General features: G+C 46.4%; 1 protein-coding gene across 3 annotated transcripts in view; it reads right to left on the bottom strand.

Annotated features, from left to right (window-relative positions):
* PYGB (glycogen phosphorylase B) overlaps window positions 1-19,181 on the bottom strand; it is a 346,630-nt gene that overhangs the window by 186,670 nt on the left and 140,779 nt on the right. For all 3 annotated transcript variants that reach the window (XM_029594500.1, XM_029594502.1, XM_029594501.1), the window contains exon 6: window positions 9,770-9,881. In XM_029594500.1, the coding sequence (XP_029450360.1) occupies window positions 9,770-9,881 (112 nt within the window). The remainder of the gene's footprint in view (window positions 1-9,769; window positions 9,882-19,181) is intronic.

The following is a 19,181-nucleotide window of genomic DNA, read 5'->3' on the forward strand; positions in this document are numbered from 1 at the left end:
ACTAATTAGTAGAAACAAAGATTAAAATTTCTGGGGCAGCTCTATAAGAAGGAGAACACCCAGATTAAATCATTACAGGATCTTCAGGAGGAATTTGGAGTTTCACGGATGTCAAAAATGTTTTATTATACATTGATGGAGGAGCTGGATGGGTACAGGGGGTGGGAATGGGAATAGCTTTGATTGAGAGGTTGAGGGTTTTTTTTATTATTATTATGATTATATTTTTTGTTTTATTAAATGGTTTGTTTTGTTAATTTTGTTTTTAGGTTAGGACTGATTTTAATTGTATTATTGTGGTTTTTAGATTTATTGTTTAACAGTTAATTTATATGAACATTGTGAACCGTTATGATTGATATCAGAATATCAGTATACAAAATAATATCAATAAATAAATAAATAATGGGTCCTTAGTCTGGTGGAATGGGTAATTGTTCAAGAAGATATCCCAAGGTAGGGAATCTCACAGTTCTATAAAGCGATATTAACAGGATCCTACTGTTGGTTTTGTAGGTTTCGTGGACCCTTGGCCCGAGGTGGGAGTTGACTCTCCCTTTGGAGTTGAGCCCCACAGGGCCCTACCGTTGGGAGGCGAGGTAAAATGGAAACACCGGCAACTGGACCACGGTTGTGGCCCAATAGCAAGGAGACGTAGACAAGTTGTCTGCGTCACAGCCACATGATCACAGATACCTGCATTGAGGGAATACTGCAGGGTGCCCTGAGGAGCGGGGTCTGAGAGAACAGTCCAAAGTATTGCAATGCTAGGCAGGTAAGGAGACGGGATAAACCAGAGAAAGGATCTCCAAGTCAGAGATGCACTGAGCAGGCCCGAGGAGCGGGGAAGCATGGAGACAGGTTTTCTGGTGTAGTAATGCTGAGACTGCCCCGAGGAGCGGGGAAGCGTATAGACAGGAACTCCAGAGTGGTAACACTGAGGCTATCCCAAGGAGCGGGGAAGCGTAGAGACAGGAACTCCGATGTGGTAACGCTGAGGCTACCCAGAGGAGCGGGGACGCATAGAGACAGGAACTCCAGTGTGGAACGCTGAGGCTACCCCGAGGAGCGGGTCAGCGCAGGACAAAGTCCCGGAAAGGAAGCGCAGAACAGGCCCCCGAGGAGTGGGTACCAAGAGCCAGAGTCCAGGATTGCAGCATAAGGATCCAAGGCAGGAACCGCAGGTCTGGAGAAAGGTACAAGCACCACAGGAGCTCGTGGAACTTGTTGCTAAGTCGGTCAATGTAGGCCTAAAGAGGTGCTTAAATATCTCAGATTTCTGATGTCATCAGCCGGGGATGCCCCTGAAGTTCCTGCCATAGGGCCTTTAAAGGGAGACCAGGAGGCGCATGAGCGCGCCTAGGAAGGGCCGGAGTCAGAGAGTAGGTCGGCGGCATCCCAGCCGCCACATGGAGTCCCGAAAGCCAGGAGGAATGCGGTGGTAGTGGCAAGCCACAGCCATGACCTTACTCGGAGTGGAGAGCAGGGCCAGACATGATGTGAGTTGGGTCGGCCGCGGCCACGGCCGCCCGCAGCCAACAGTCATAACACCTACGTTATGCCTAGAGGTGCTTTGGAATAGGGATCTACAAATAGATGTAAATGTTGGTAATTGGAGGGCTATATGGAAAACAGTGCATAAGATATCGTTATGTGGCAAGCATGTAGGATTAATGATAAAGCTCATCCGCAGAATGTATAAGTTCCCGACCTAAAATGCCAATTTCTCAGCAGGCACCTCTAATTTATGTTGGAGAGACTGTGGGCAAGTGGGAACATATATACACATGCGGTGGGACTGCCAGCTTGTGGGGAGAGTTTTGGAGGCAAGTGGGGTGGGATACTCATCATATTCTAGGTGTGGAGGTTAATCTTGAACCATCATTTTGCTTATTGGGAAAGTGGAGTGATCATAATCTAGGTATGGCAAAACATTGATCATTTAATTCATGCAGGCAGATTTACGATGGCAACCCTTTAGAAATCCACGTCCACAATGGTGTGTTGGCACAGTCAGATGAATGAGATTGCCTTAGTGGAAAAGCTCACGTTTATGCTTCGCAGACAATTGCTTCTTTATGATAAGATATGTGCACCTTTTTGGTATAAGTGGGTGGAGTAGGTTTGAAAGGCTTCACATATAAGCAGAATGAGCTGTTGCAGAAGTGGACCCTTGGGCTGAGAGGGAGTTGGCGCAACCTGCAGGAAGGAGCCCTGCAGGTCCCCACCATCAGCAGGCGGAGTTGACTGGAGCAGAGGCCCAACTGGAGCTTCACCAATACCAATCCTCGTTCCCCCTTAAGTTGAGCCTTCAGGTACTGGGACCAGCTGGACTTAGGCACGGGCCTCTGGGCAGGTGGAAATCCATCAAGACGAGGGTGCGAAAGGCCAGCACAGGAAGAGCAAATGGAGCCATGTTCAGGCTGAGGTCTAGGCAGGTGGCGTACAGGCAATGTCATGGTTCCAGCAAAGGTCTGGGCAGGCGAAGGTCAGTCAGAAGCAAGAGCAGGCAGGGGCAGGTGGAGATCAAACAGTGAAGTTCAAGCGAAGGTCAAGCCAGAAGGTAAATCTGAGAAGAAGCCAGGAGCCAGTCCAAGGTCAAAGCCAGAAATCCAATCCAAGAGACAAGGAACAGAGAAGGGCGGAGAAGACAAGGGAGCAGAGGAGCAAGACGAGATGCTGGAGACAGATTAAGTTACTGACCACAAAGGCAGGATCTCAGAAGACAAATCAGACTGCACAGAATCAGAAACAGACAGAGGAACTCAGGAACACATTCAACACGATCAGGAACCAGGAACAGGAATGCAGAGGCAATGCACTTCTCAAGACGAGATGACCTATTGCCGAGGCATTGGAGAGACATCCAGGGAAGTCTTAAATATATCAGAGGATGTGATGCCATCTGGAGCCACCCTGCCAAATTCCCGCCGCTGGCCCTTTAAATTGTGGGAGATCAGTGCGCACGCACCTTATGGGGTAGATTTTCAAAGGGTTATGCGCGTAATATACACACGTAACACTTTAAAAACCCTCCTGCGTGTGCCGAGCCTATTTTACATATGCTCGGCGGTGCGCGCAAGCCCCAGGACGCGCGTATGTCCCAGGGCTTTGAAAAAGGGGCGGGAAGGGGGCGGGGTGTGGGCATGGTGCTAGTCCGGGGGTGGTCCGGGGGCGGGACCGAGGCCTCTGGCACAGCGGCTGTGCTGGGGATGGCACACTGGCAGCCGGATGGCGTGTTCAAGATACGCCTGCCAGAGGCAGGCATAAATACTTGAAATAAAGTAGGGGGGGATTTAGGTACGGCTGGGGAGGAGTGGAAGAAAAGTTCCCTCCGAGGCCGCTACGATTTCAGAGCGGCCTTGGAGGGAACGGGGAAAGCCATCGGGGCTCCCCTAGGGCTCGGCGCGCGCAAGGTGCACAAGTGTGCACCCCCTTGTGCGCGCCGAGCCTGGATTTTATAACATGTGCACGCATGTTATAAAATCGGTTGTACATTTGTGCACGCCGGGTAGCACGCACAAATGTACCCCGCGCACACTTCTTTAAAAATCTACCCCTAAGGGGGGCAGGGCCTCCCGCCACAACTGGTGAAGCAGCCCGACATTGGGCAGCCTGCACAGAGGTCTGAAGCGGATGCATCTTGCTGGGGATGACAGGCCTGGTGTCAGGAGGCAGAGGCGACGAGCTCAGGCTGGAGATAAGCACAGTGGGCCACAGGATGGGCCTGCGGTCTGCCGAGCATAACATGAGCAACTGATAGAAGTCAGTTTATATTCTCGCATAGTGCTCGAGAAAGTTCAAGGTTTTCCACTATGTAGGGCAGCCTATTCTCTAGTAATGTATTGGTAACAGAAGTATATTTGGTTTTTTGTAATCTCTTATGAATTTGTATCGGTATTAGAAGTGACAGAGGTGGTAAAAGATGTGATGTCATCTTGTGTTAAAGTTTGTAATGGCAGTAGTTGTGACTGTTTAATTCAACATAAAATAAAATAGTTTAAAAAAAAAAACTTTTTAAAATATATCCAATGCAGGAAGAATGTGAGGGAGTCAGTTGGACTGATAGATGATTGAGGGGATGAAGGAGCAACTTAGGGAAGATAAGGCCATCGCAGAGAGACTAAATTAACTGTTTGCTTTGGTGTTTACTGAAGAGGATGTTGGGAAAATACTCATGTGGTGAAGATTCAGAAGATTCAGAAGAACTGAAACAAATCACAGTGAAGCTGGAAGATGTAATAAGGCAGACGGACAAACTGAAGAGTAGCAGATCACCTTGACCAAATGGTATACGCCCCAGCGTTCTGAAAGAAGAAAATTAAAATTGCAGCTCTATTACTAGTAATTTGTAACCTATCATTAAAATCATCCATTGTACTCAAAGATTGGAGGGTGGCCAATTTAATCCTGTTCTTTAAAAAGAGCTCTGGGGGAGGTCTAGGGAACGATAGACCGGTGAGTCTGACTTCACTGTTAGGAAAAATCATGGAAACTATTCTAAAGAATAAAATCACAGAGCATATAGAAAGACATGGTTTAATGGAATACAGCCAGCATGGACATTAAACTGTTGAGAAGGATGGCAAAGATATTTTATTTTTTAAAGGCATATGAATGACAGTCCTGTATTGAGTTTTATTATTGTTTAAATTTTGTCTGTGTACAGAAGTTGTTTTATGTATATTTTTATGAATATATTTTTGTGGAATCCATACTGGACAAATTTGCTGGAAGATGTGGAATATATGTATATATATATATTAAAATAAAATAAAAACAAAAAAATGGATTTGTACAAGGGAAATCTTGGCTCACCAATCTGCTACATTTTTTTGAAGGGGTTAATAAACATGGATAATGGTGGGCCGGTAGATAGTGTATTTGGACTTTCAGAAGGTGTCTGTCAGAGTGCCACATGAGAGACTCCTGTGAAAATTAAAGTCATAGGATAGGAGGCAATGTCCTATACTTTATTACAAACTGGTTAAAAGATAGGAAACAGAGCAGGTTCAGACTGAGGTCTAGGCAGGCAGCATATAGGTGTACAGAATATCTACTTTTCAGTGGAGAAGGGTAAACAGTGGAGTGCCTCAGGAATCTATACTGGGACTGGTGGTTTTTAATATATTTTTAAATGATCTGAAAAGAGGAACAAGTAGTGAAGTAATCAAATTTGCAGATGACACAAAATTATTCTGAGTTGTTAAATCACAAGCGGATTGTGAAAAATTTCAGGAGGACCTTGCGAGACTGGAAGACTGGGCATTCAAATGGCAGATGAAATTTAATGTGGAAAAGTGCAAAGTGATGCACACAGGGAAACGTAACCCATGTTGTAGTTATATGATGATAGGTTCTATATTAGGAATTACCATCCAAGAAAAGGACCTGAGCATAATACTGGACAACACTTTGAAATCCTCGGCTTAGTATATGGTGGCGGTCAAAACAGCAAATAAAATGTTAAGAATTATTAGGAAAGAAATGGTGAATAAAATGAAGAATGTCATAGTACCTCTGTATCACTCCATGGTAAGACTGCACCTGGAGTACAGTGTACAGCTCTGGTCACTACATCACAAAAAAGATATAACTGCATTGGAAAAGTTCCAAAGAAGGGTGACCAAAATAAGTAAAGGCTAAAGAGGTTAGGAGTGTTGCGGTCCTGGTCGCTAGGCTAGCGACCGGGTCCTTACCTTTCTGCTGCCTCTCCCGGTCTCGCCGCGTTCCGTTGCTCCTGGGGCCTGCAGGGCCGCATGGCAGCGTCTCTCTCCACGTGGAGACGCTGCCGAGGGACGACTCTGACTCCTCCCACTGCCAGGCAACGCGCGCGCGCGAGCAGGGGGCTCTTAAAGGTCCAGCACCCGGAAGTGCTGAACCGCCCCGTTCCTGACGTCAGACGCTGGCCGGCTATTTAAACCAGCGTCTGACTTCCTTGCTTTGCCTTTGCAACGAGGTCACTCTACTGTGTGCTTAGTTGCTTCCCAGCCTTGCTTTCAGCTCTGGTTCCTGCTTGTTCCAGCCGTGCCTTGCTTCCAGCTCTGGTTCCTGCTTGTTCCAGCCGTGCCTTGCTCCCAGCTCTGGTTCCTGCTTGTTCCAGCCTTGCCTTGCTTCCAGCTCCGGTTCTAGCTTGTTCCAGCCGTGCCTTGCTTCCAGCTCCGGTTCCAGCTTGTCCCAGCCGTGCCTTGCTTCCAGGTCAGGTTCTGTTTGGTCCTGCTGTGCCTTGGCTCCAGCTCTGGGCTCTACTTGCTGTCTACATATCCTGACTCCAGCTCCGGTACCTGATTCTCCTTTGTCTTCAGCCAGCCACGAACCTTGGTCTTCTTCACGATTCTCCTTTGTCTTCAGCCAGCCACGAACCTTGGTCTTCTTCACGATTCTCCTTTGTCTTCAGCCAGCCACGAACCTTGGTCTTCTTCACGATTCTCCTTTGTCTTCAGCCAGCCACGAACCTTGGTCTTCTTCACGATTCTCCTTTGTCTTCAGCCAGCCACTGATCTCGGACTCATTCACAATTCTCCTAAGTCCCAGCGACTCGGACCCCTACGGGCTCCTCCTGGGGGGGTCTCGGGTTTCCAGGGTGAAGACACCACCAGTCCGCTCCAGCTGAGTGCCGCCTCCCGGCTTATTAACTCCTGTGGACGCTGTCCACCTCAGCCGGCCCAAGGGTCCACTATTGACTTTACTCATAACATAACAAGGAGTGCTCAGCTTGGGGAAGAGATAACTGGATGGGATATGACAGATGTCCATAAAATCATGAGTTGAATAGAATGAGTAAATGTAAATCAGCTATTTGCTCTTTCAAAAAAATATAAAAATTAGGGGACACTCCATGAAGTTAATAAGTAGCACATTTAAAACAAATCACTCAACACACAATTAAGCTTTGGAATTCATTGCCGGAGGCTGAGGTTAAGGCAGTTAGCGTAGCTGGATTTAAAAAAGGTTTTGAAAGTTCTGAGAGAAGTCCATAAACTATTAATAACTAAATAAATTCAGGGAATAGCTACTACCTATCACTGCATGATAGCAGCATGGGATCTATTTACTGATTGGCATCTTGCCAGATACTTATGACCTGAATTGGTCACTGTTGGAAACAGAATACTGGGCTTGATGGACCCTTGGTCAGACCCCATATGGCAATTCTTATGTTCTTATATTCTTATGTTTCTGAGCTAATTTTCAAAATGAAAGTTTGCACGTACTTCCACTTTGAAAATTGGAGCAGGCAGAACATTCTCACAGACTGTGTACCAATGCAGGCAATTAAAAACTTAAATTAACCCCTATATGAAACATACAATGTTCCTAGGAAGTATTCGGCTAGCAAGACGTTTAATCTATGTACAATATGTTATTGCACAACAAAACTGTATAAAGTTTTCCCCTAAATAATTTTTTCTTTCATTGAAAGTGAAGAACGCTAATAGCTACATTGGCCCTAGTCAGAAGAGGAGTCTTTGTAAGATGTCAAACATCTGAAGGAGGGACTTGTGTGATCTGGGAAGCTCATGTAGTACAATGTCTTTGTCTGTTGGTCTTTTGTTGAAGGTAAGTTTATATAAAATTTGTAGATGCTTAATTATATGTTAATAGGTGCTGTATATGATGTCTCTAGTGGTATTAAAGACAGTTCTTCAGTTGGTGGGCTTTAGAATGGATAAGTTTGGTTTTTCATCCTGTCTCTCAACCAGCAGAGGTAACACATTATATTATAATAGGACATAATGGGAGATAAGCTGGCCAGTAGCTGAATATTTGTATAGTTAACCAGATATACTTATGTGGTTAACTTTGGTGGATTAGTCAGTGGTGCAGACATATCATTGAACATACACAACTATTTTAAAGTTAGCCAGATAAACCGGTTTGAAGCTACCACAAATATCGGTATATAAAAATAAATTAAATAATAAATAGCTTTATCCAGCTAACTTCAAGACTAATCTACAGCATGACCAGAGTTAGCCAGCTAATGCTAAATATCAGAATTAGCCAGATAACTTATCCAGCTAGCTTAACTCTGCCCCTGAATGCCTCTATGTTATCTGGCTTCATGGACCCAGCATTGCATATCTTATAGACTTATGGACACTGCTAAAGGACAACTTCTCTGCTCTAAATGAACAGTGACTTGTTGCCCAGTGAAGTAAAGGAGCCCACAGTTAAATTTTAGATTTGATCAGATCCAGAAGCTGTTTACCTAGAAAAGGAGCATCGACAATGTCTTTTGGCAGCAGAGTGGTGATAATATTTGATCCATCTTAGTATAGGAGGTGGGAGGACAACAATGCCACCACTCACTCGCTCCTCTGCTTCTGCTGCTGGCACAAAATAGTTGCTCTCAGGTAAACTGTTGACCTGTGCTCAGATCTAAAATGTCAGTATGCATACAGCCAGATACTCTGGGCAACAAGTTACCTTGAAGTGTTAGAAGAAACATTCTCTATTAAAACATCTTTAGGTTTTCATCTTGTGTGTTTTGTTGTGATGAAAAATGAACTATTACCAGTGAAGCAGCATCCTAATGATTTAATCATTCAGCTGCATGGAGGACTGATGAGCTGTTTCTGTTTTCTTCTGCTGAAATCCTGTGGCTTTCAGAGCCTTCTGTACATTGACGGTGCACTGCTGAATGCTGCTGTGATGGGATATTTTTGAACAGTAACATTTTCCCTGTCCCTTCCTTATTTTAGAAAGAGATACTGCAGGATTAACACTGATACCTTCAGATACAGACTCTCAGGTATTGTACCTCATCAGCCTGAGCACTTCCAAAACTTGTAGCTTGGTTGAGTTGGAGTCCAGAAGAAACAGAAAAGTGGATTAATGGTGTCTGTAAAATGTCAGGTCAGCACATAAACCCCAGATCTCCTTGGGTATTCTATAAAGTTGAATCTTGGAATCAGGTCTGGGAGTTTGGGTTTTGTAGGGCTCTATTGTACACACTAATTATGAGGCAATTAGTAGATGCACAGTCCCCATGTTAAGATGCACTTAATATCTAGATCCTATTAAAAACCAAGGTGCCCTACAGAGACACATACCAGACTAGCCCAAAAAGACTACTCAAATGAATAGACCAATACAGTTTCCACAGAAACAAACCAACCTCTGAAAGGGGAAGGGATATACAGAAAGTTTGGATTACGGGGCAGTCTCCTCGGAGACACAGCTGACTCTCACTTTTATGTTTGATTTGTTGATTGTATTCCAAATAAAAAGTTAAATTACAAAAAAAAAGAAACAAACCAACCAACATCAGTATATATATATATATATTTATATATATGATAATTCCCTCTTGGTTGTTTATTAAAATATGTTGAATTTGTACTAGAAAAGACTGTCTATTTATATGGTCTCTCTTGATTAATCTAGGTTAATATAATGCAGTTTAATGTGTTCAAAATTGGTACAAGTTTGAAAAGTAAAAACAATATTTAAAAGTGGCTAGAAAAGCTATGTCTTATATTTTGAAAATGTGCATGGGGAGCAGGAGTCAGGTTTTTATGTAGAATGAAGATTCGGGGTTAATTCTTTTGCTGCAACACTCCATTGAATGCCCGTGGCTCAAAATAGCTCAAAGAAATCCTACAAATACAAATCTAGAAAAGATATGGACCACTTTAAAATGCCACTTCAGATCATCAGCTGTTAGATACTATTCCTGGAGTAGACAGGTCCTTATTTGATAAGACACACAGACGAGAAGTGTGTGGTTCACAGGAACCAAATGGAAGCTGAAAATGTGACTTACACTCTTGAAGGTTAAAATCATTAGGTGCCTTGGCAGACCACAGCCTCATAGTGTTAACAGTGTTGTTTTTGTACCCTGGAACCGGGGTATCATAAGGCATCGCGAGAACAACCTGTGAAGAGATAAACTCTGTATTAGAGGTCTTTAAACCCATGACAAGCACCACTATATAAGAAAAAAAAGGTGACCAGCAAAATTCTTTTAATTCAACAAAATATTTTCTGTAGCTGTTTAATAAAGGAAAGTGAAAGTATTCAGCACTGCAAGTTCTTGTACTGGGTGATCGAAAAGCCCCTGTGCATCTCTGCAAATGCCAAGTATATGGTAGAAAGCAGCCTCATTTTTGGTGAAATGGCTTAAATGATTTTTGACATGTACAGTGACCTTTGGTGACCTTCTGAGCTTACCCTTTTCCTGCTCTTGTTAAGTTGTCGCATGCCAATATTTGTTTGGAAGTGAGTTAGTTAATAGCAGGGGCAGGCAACTTCCAGTCCCTGGTGGATGTCAATCTGCTCAGATTTCTGGGATATCCCTAATGAACATGCATAAGATAGATTTGCATACGACAAAAGAAGTGTGCGTAGAAATTGATCTTATGCATATTCATTGGGGAAATTCCAAAAACCCGAGTAGACTGCTCCGATCCTATTCTTCTGTCCTTTAAATACCCCATAAATTCTCATCTTCTTTATAATGCACAGGATTATGCACATATCTTTCCTTTATTTTTGGACCTCTCTCCTATTAACTTTTGGCCTATCTGCTACTGACCTAGCACTATTAGTGGACTATACTTCTATCCAGTAATTCTGTATCATAATTTGGCAGTACACCAATTATAGATCTGAATGTGGATTAGCTGTTGAATTAACAATTTGCCCATTAACAATTTACTCTCAAGCCTTAATCTAATACTCAATTCCAACAAAACGGAAATTCTCCTTATCTCTCAAGACAATAACCATGCAAGGTCAAATGTAAACCAAACAAATCAACCTAACTTTTCTGCACAAGTGAGAAACCTAGGAGTCATCATGGACAATCAACTAAACCTAAAGAGATTTGTAAATAACACTGCCAAGGAGGGATTTTATAAATTACAAGTCCTTAAACGCCTCAGACCACTACTGCACTTCCAAGACTACAGATCAGTACGCCAAGCAATCATTTTCTCGAAAATCGATTATTGCAACTCTCTGCTAATCGGCATTCCAGCTAAACCCCTTCAAATTCCAGCTAAACCCCTTCAAATTCCAGCTAAACCCCTTCAAATTCCAGCTAAACCCCTTCAAATGGTGCAGAACGCCGCAGCCAGGATACTGACCAAGACCAACAGGAGAGATCATATTACCCCCATTTTGAGGGACCTACATTGGCTCCCAATTAAGTACAGAATACTATACAAGACATTAACAATCATTCAAAAAACCATACACAAGGGCAGTCCGCTGGAACTCAACTTTCCTCTTCTACTTCATCTACCATCCAGACCAACGAGATCAGCTTACAAAAACACTCTCCAAACACACGTCAAAACTTCGCTTAGCAAGCGAGCCTTGTCTTTAGCAGGTCCATCCTTCTGGAACTCGCTACCTTCTTCTCTCCGGACAGAACTTTGCCCAATCAACTTCAAAAAAAGACTAAAAACCTGGCTTTTCGAACAAGCGTTCAAATCATGATAATAAGTCACATCAACATCCACACACTAGCAAATAATCCATCCAAAGACTCTCAACCAAGCCTGAAACATAACACTTCACAATCAAAGATAATTTTCAGTTTCTCATTCTTCAATTATGTTATAAGTTATTTTACCCATGTATTCTGTACCAAGTTTTTAAGTCCCTGTTCTATGTAACTTGATTTCTTCATGCATGTCTCTTTCAGTTACAATGTAAACCGAGCTGATATGCAAATTCTGCATGAAGCCCGGTATATAAAAATGTTAAATAAATAAATATATGCCTTAGTCTGAAGACTATGTATATAAATTAACTCATACATGGAATAAAATCAGAGAGCAGTGCTTGGAGCAAACGCTCTCTGGTAAACTGGGAGGGGATAGGGATGTTGGCATGCTGCTAGGGAAGGAACAACAGCATCCTTAGTGTACAATGTGCCTCAAACAACAGTATGAAGGAAATTATATTCTCTTTTTGTGGACATATGTAGCATTAAACACCTGTGGAGGAGAGGCATTTCATTTTGAACCTGTACTGACATGGTATATGCAGAACTGTCTATTACTATGACCACTTTGTTGATGTTTCTTTGAAATTCAATACAAATACTTGACTATAAAATATACATGTATTCCTGGTGAACTCTGAGGTCAACAGGTCTATTTCTAGAAGGATCTGAGCTTTAGAATGCTCCTAAGTTCTTCACTTCCAGGAATTCAGTTTCTCAAGGAAATCTGTTCTGCACAATTTACTTCAATGCCCAGGTACAGTGCATCAGATCTTAGTTCTGTTCTGGATAGGATTCACGTGATCATAGTAAGAAACTTGGCGACAGTAATACACTTTATACAGGATATCCTGTAAGGGTTATTTCCAAACCACATTTGTTAACGTCATGAATACTGTAAAAGTATCATTTGTTGTACAGAAATTCCCTATACCAGGAGTTATTTACACATTATTATACCATGATTCACATTAACACTGTAAATTGAAAACAGTTAACAATCTGAGAACTTCTTTTGGGCAACAAGCTTACTTTTTATTTCTTTGGAATATGTTCAAAGTTCTTCTCTGCATCAAATGCACTCAGAGCATTTGCAGAAGCCAAGAAATTAATTTCATGAGCCAGCTCAGCCGGATATTTTTTTCTTTTTTTTATTGACCTCAGGTGTATCATGGGTATATTTTTTAGCTGAAGGCAATTGTAAAGAGCACGGTCGGCTACACATGGAGCCCTTTGACCTTGGCCTCTCCCTTGCAAGTTTGAGTCACAAGAAAGGAAAATTAGTTTCTTACCTGATAATTTTCGTTCCTGTAGTACCAAGGATCAGTCCAGGACACCTGGGTTGTGACCCCGCACCAGTAGATGGAGACAGACTAAAACTTGTGGGCGGAGCTACATATGCTCCTGTGCCAGTCACAGCCCCTCAGTCATACGTAATGTCAAAGTAGACAAAAAAATAGAACAACCAAACTAAATAACTAACCTTAACAGGGAGCCATTCAAGGACCCCCAACCGGAACAGAACCCCAAAACGAGGGAACGAAGCAATAACCGGAACAGTTAACAAAGAAATGAGCGGACTCTCCGTTTCTTCAAAACAGTACGGGCGGGATCCTGGACTGATCCTTGGTACTACAGGAACGAAAATTATCAGGTAAGAAACTAATTTTCCTTTCCCTGTACGTACCAGGATCAGTCCAGGACACCTGGGATGTACCAGAGCTAAATTACCGAGGGTGGGAAGCAGAGAGTCCCGCTCGGAGTACCCTCTCTCCAAAACCCCCAGAATCCGCAGCCTGAACATCCAACCGATAGTGTCTGATGAAGGTATGTAAGGACTTCCAGGTAGCTGCCCTACAAATCTCTTGAGGCGAAACCTGAGAAGATTCCGCCCAAGACGCAGCATGAGCTCTTGTCGAATGAGCCCTGAGACCGTTCGGGATAGGTTTCCCTCGTAAGACGTACGCTGAGCCAATGGCCTCTTTAAGCCACCGTGTGATTGTCGTCCTGGAAGCCGGGCCATCTTTCTTTGGACCCGAGAATAGGACAAAGAGATGATCGGACACCCGGAAAGGGTTAGTGACTTCTAGATAACAGAGGAGGACCCTCCGCACATCCAACTTCCGCAATTCTTTCCATTGCGGGTCCGAGTATTCAGCACCTGCGAAAGCAGGAAGCTCAATAGACTGGTTCAAATGAAACGGTGACACCACTTTTGGCAAAAAAGACGGAACCGTCCGCAGGGAAACTCCCGCATCTGAAATCCGCAAGAATGGCTCCCGACAAGACAAAGCCTGTAATTCCGAGACTCTTTGAGCCGAGGTAATCGCAACCAGGAAAACGGTCTTTAAAGTAAGATCCTTAAGAGTAGACCGTTTTAAGGGTTCGAACGGAGCCGCAGACAAAGAAGAAAGGACCCAATTAAGATTCCAGGAGGAACATGGATGATGTAGTGGTGGGCGAAGATGCTTAGCCCCCCGAAGAAAACGAGAGACATCGGGATGCAGGGCCAGAGAGGAACCGCGAACCTTACCCCGCAAACAACCAATCGCTGCCACCTGTACACGAAGGGTACTACATGAAAGCCCTTTGGCTAGGCCGGCCTGAAGAAAAGCCAAAATATCAGAGACGGAAGCGGAAATGGGATCTAGCCCTCGGCTGACACACCACTCCTCAAAAACTACCCAGACACGCACATAAGCCAGGGACGTAGACTGCTTTCTTGACCGCAGTAACGTGGCTACCACCGCATCTGAATAGCCTTTTTTCTTTAGACGTTGCCTCTCAAAAGCCATGCCACGAGACAGAAGTGATCCGCATCCTCCAAACAAACGGGGCCCTGACGAAGGAGCCCCGGAAACCCCTGTAGCCGAAGGGGAGCATCCACCGACAGCTGAACGAGATCCGCAAACCAAGGGCGCCGTGGCCACTCCGGTGCTACCATGATCACGTTGGACGGGTGCAACTCTATGCGCCTTAAGATCTTGCCTATCATTGGCCACGGAGGGAATACGTACAGCAACACGTTGGTTGGCCAAGGAAGAACCAACGCATCGACGCCCTCGGCTCCTCGCTCTCGACGTCGACTGTAAAACCGAGGAGCCTTCGCGTTGTGCCACGTGGCCATCAGGTCCATGTGGGGCAGCCCCCACCGATCGCAAATGAGACGAAAGGCATCTTCCGTCAGCTCCCATTCCCCGGGATCGAGGTGGTGTCGACTGAGGAAGTCCGCCTGAACATTGTCGACCCCGGCAATGTGAGACGCTGCTATGGAGTTGAGATGGCGCTCTGCCCAGCTCATCAGAAGCTTTGCCTCTTCCGCCACAAGTGGACTTCTTGTCCCCCCTTGGCGATTGATGTATGATACTGTTGTTGCATTGTCTGACAACACACGTACCGCCTTCCCTTGGACCAACGGGAGGAAGGCTTGCAGAGCCAGGCGCACCGCTCTGGTTTCCAGACGGTTGATGGACCACTGCGACTGGATGGAGGACCACCGGCCCTGTACCGACTTGTCTAGGCAGACCGCTCCCCAACCGGAGAGACTGGCATCCGTCGTCACCACTGTCCAGTCGGGGACCAACAGAGACACTCCGCAAGAGAGATGGCCCGGATCGAGCCACCAGTGAAGACTCTCCCGCGCCTGAGTCGTGAGTGGAAGTGGTAGGTGGAACTCCTCTGACACCGGCTTCCATCGGGAGAGCAACGCAAATTGTAATGGTCGTAGATGAGCAAAAGCCCAAGGAACCAACGCCAGTGTGGACGCCATAGATCCCAGAACCGTCAGATAATCGCAAACCAGCGGCAGCTGAAGACTTAATAATCGACGCACTTGACACTGAAGCTTGCGTGCATGATCCGTGGACAGAAATACCTTGCCCTGCTTCGTGTCGAATAGAGCTCCCAGGTATTCCAAGGACTGGGTAGGAACAAGCTGACTCTTGTTGAGATTGACAACCCAACCTAAGGTCTGCAACAACTGGAGGACTCTGGCTACCGCCTGACGGCAACAGGTCTCGGACTTGGCTCGAATCAGCCAATCGTCCAAGTAGGGGTGCACCAGGAACCCCTCTCGTCGAAGGTGAGCCGCCACCACTACCATCACCTTTGTAAATGTTCGCGGAGCCGTGGCGAGGCCGAAGGGAAGAGCCCGAAATTGGTAGTGTCTGCCCAAGATGCAAAATCTGAGAAATCTCTGGAAAGACGGCTGAATTCCGACGTGGAGGTACGCCTCCGTGAGGTCTAAGGAGGCCATGAATTCGCCTGGACGAACCGAGGCAATCACTGACCGAATCGTTTCCATCTTGAAGTGTGGAATACGCAGACATTTGTTTACTCCTTTGAGATCCAAAATTGGTCGGGACGTGCCGTCCTTCTTCGGCACGATGAAGTAAATGGAATAACGACCTGCGCCTTGCTGATTGGGAGGGACGGGGACGATTGCTCCTAAATCTTCCAGGCGCCGGAGGGTGCTTAGCACTGCCGTCGTCTTTTTTGGGCACTTGCAGGGCGACATCAGGAACTTGTCTGCTGGAGTCCGTGCAAAATCTAACGCGTAACCGTGTCTTATGACGTTGAGGACCCACTGATCGGACGTTATTTTGGCCCATTCCTCGAAAAACAAGGTCAGCCTCGCCCCTACGTTTGGAACGGAGGCCCGTGGCTGCCTTAAGGAATGGACCCGCCGTATCTCATTGAGAGGCTTTGGGCCCCGTGCTGGACGGGGTGCCTCCCTGTCTGCCGTAACGTTTCCCCCGAAAGGACTGTGGCCATGAAGAAGCCCGGGAAGAAGTCGAGCGATAAGACTGACCCGAGGACCTCTGTGGACGAGATTTCTTGTTGCCTCGGAACCGGGATCTGGCCGAATAAGAGGACCGGGCTCTGGACCTGTCTTCTGGGAGTTTAAAAGCCCTGTTCTCTCCAAGAGAAAGCATCAGATCATCCAACTCTTTACCGAATAATAACTTTCCCTTGAAGGGCAGGGCTCCAAGGTGAGCCTTGGAGGATCCATCCGCCGCCCAATTGCGAAGCCAAAGTAAGCGGCGCGCCGAGACAGCAGAAACCATGGATCTAGCGGAAGTACGTAGTAGATCATAAAGAGCATCCGCACCATAAGCAATGGCAGCCTCTAGGCGATCTGCCTGCGTGGCCTCTTCAGGGGAAAGACCTGCATTCGCCTGTAGAACTTGGGCCCAGCGCAAACTAGCCCGCATGGCATAGTTGCTACAGATAGCAGCTCGGACTCCCAATGCTGAGACCTCGAAGATCTTCTTGAGCTGCACCTCCAGCTTCCTGTCCTGTATGTCTCTAAGGGCCGTGGCCCCAGTGACCGGAATCGTGGAACGTTTCGTTACCGCTGACACCGCAGAATCCACCTTTGGAAGCCGAAGAAGTTCCAGTGCGTCCTCCGGCAGGGGGTAGAGCTTATCCATAGCTTTGGTTACCTTCAGTCCCAGCTCAGGAGTGTCCCACTCCCGAAACAAAATGTCCGACGCCGAGAAATGGAATGGAAAAGCTACCGCTGGACCAGTGAGTCCCAGCAGGACTGGGTCCATAGTTGCTCCGGGGCGAGAGACTGTCGGTGGGGCTTCAACCCCTAACTCGTTGAGAATTGCCGGGATAAGCGGGGACAGCTCGTCCCTTCGGAAAAGGCGTACCACCTTCGGGTCGTCCCCATCACCGGCTTGCGAAGGTTTGCCCGGCCTCGTCTGGGCAGAACTGTCCCCCGTCGCGCCATCGGCCCCCCTCAGGGGCTCGTCGGGCGGATCCACCTCATCTTGTGAGGTGGAGTCGGTATCTGTATCCTGCGGGACACCTCTTGGTGTCCGTTTTCTTGTCGCAGGGTCATCCCGGGATTTTTTCTTCCGTGGAGTATCCCTTTTGGCGTGGCCATGCAGCTCCTTGCGCCTGCAGCCCTTGTATTTTAAAACTTTGCGCAGCAGGAGGGCAAAATCCGCCGAAAACGAAGACTCCGAATCTGAGGTGACCGAATCATCGCCATCCTCATCCGGGGACTCAGCCCCCCCGGTGGAAGCCCCCCCCGAAGGCCGTTGTTGAGGCGACAACGCGGGAGGCACGGCAGAATCCCCTGCAGATTCCTGCCTGACTTCATGAACCGAAGCCAAGATGGCCGCCGCTCCCGCAGTGAGCGGGAAGGAGTCAGCTGGCGTGAGAGAAGCGGCGGGAGTTCGCGACGGCGACCGCACCGACCGGGAACGGACCCCCTTGCTTGTTCTAGACGGTCCGTCCCCGCCCGGAACGCAGGCGGAACAAATCCCCTCACGCGAGAGCCGCGCGCGCGCCAAGCCGCAAGCGCGGCAAATTGTACCCCGAGGCATCCTCACAGTCGCGCGGGAGACGTGAAGGAAATTAAAAATAAAAATAAAATTCAAAACGCCGAAAAAAACTCCCCTCGCCGAACCGAGGACCTTTCCCCCGCAGCGAAGAAGAAAACAGAGAGCCGGCACAAAAACAAAAGAAAAATAAAATACACTTTTTTTTTTTTTTTTTTTTTTTAAATCAAACCTGCCGCTGTCCAGGGTCCTGGGGCTCCTGCTCCTGTTGGGGGTGAGTGAACCGGGCTCCCCGGTGTCACCCCCGACGCTGCTGCTTTGGTAGTTCGGGTCCTCGACCCTCAGCAGCGGCCTCAACCAGGGGGGATGGTCCTCTCAGAACCTTCCCACCCCCCTGGGAGGCAGGACGGACAGCTTCTTTTAAACTATTCTAACCAAAATTAGAATCAAAAAATTTACCTTAGAAACAAACTGAGCTTAAAATTACTAAAATAACTAAAATAACCCTGACTAAACTAAATATCAGTCCTCAGGGCACCCAGAGGCTGTGACTACACCTGCACCACCTACTGGAGACAGAGTAAGACTGAGGGGCTGTGACTGGCACAGGAGCATATGTAGCTCCGCCCACAAGTTTTAGTCTGTCTCCATCTACTGGTGCGGGGTCACAACCCAGGTGTCCTGGACTGATCCTGGTACGTACAGGGAAACATCCTTACACAGATCTCACCAACTTAAATCATTTGTACAATTTTGTATAAACAGCAAGTAAGTGCAAACTTGCAGTTTCTGAGCAGAAAGCACCTCTGTAATGGTGCAAGATCCTGCAGATCAGGACACATGAGAAAGCTCCTCAGCCTGGCAAACCGGGTTCAAAGCAGCATGTTTTTTCCCTTTTATTTCTCTTCCCACTCATACTCCCCAGTCCGCTGTACAAGGCAGAGCAGGATCCCATGTAATCAGACTGCAGGGAGGGAAAGCTTTTCCAAGGATCTGTTGGGGCAATTTTTTTATTAAGCCTGTGCCTAGTGGCAAGATACAGGGATACTTCTGTGCCCATATATATCACATTTTAAAAGAGAAATTACTCCCAAAAAGATATGCTCAGAAGTTACATGGATATCTTGAACCTGCTATCTGCAGCTTCAGTTACACGGCAGATAAGCTGCAACTATATTTGAAACTTTAATATATTCAAGTATTGCCTCTCTCTGCCCCCTACCCAACCACGCCCCCCACTCAGAAATTCCACTTTTTGAGTGGCTAAATGTATCGTCCCTGCAGGGTGTAGCTGCCTAACTCCTGAAGTTTAGCAGCTAGACCCTTTAAAACTCTACCTCTCTATGTATTTAGCTGGACTGGGCAGTGAGAGCACTGTTGTAAGTCAAAATTACACCTGTCGTGACACCCCAGAACCATTTTTCTTTTCA

This window comes from Rhinatrema bivittatum, chromosome 3 (assembly GCF_901001135.1).
Source record: "Rhinatrema bivittatum chromosome 3, aRhiBiv1.1, whole genome shotgun sequence".
Taxonomy (NCBI): Eukaryota; Metazoa; Chordata; class Amphibia; order Gymnophiona; family Rhinatrematidae; genus Rhinatrema; species Rhinatrema bivittatum.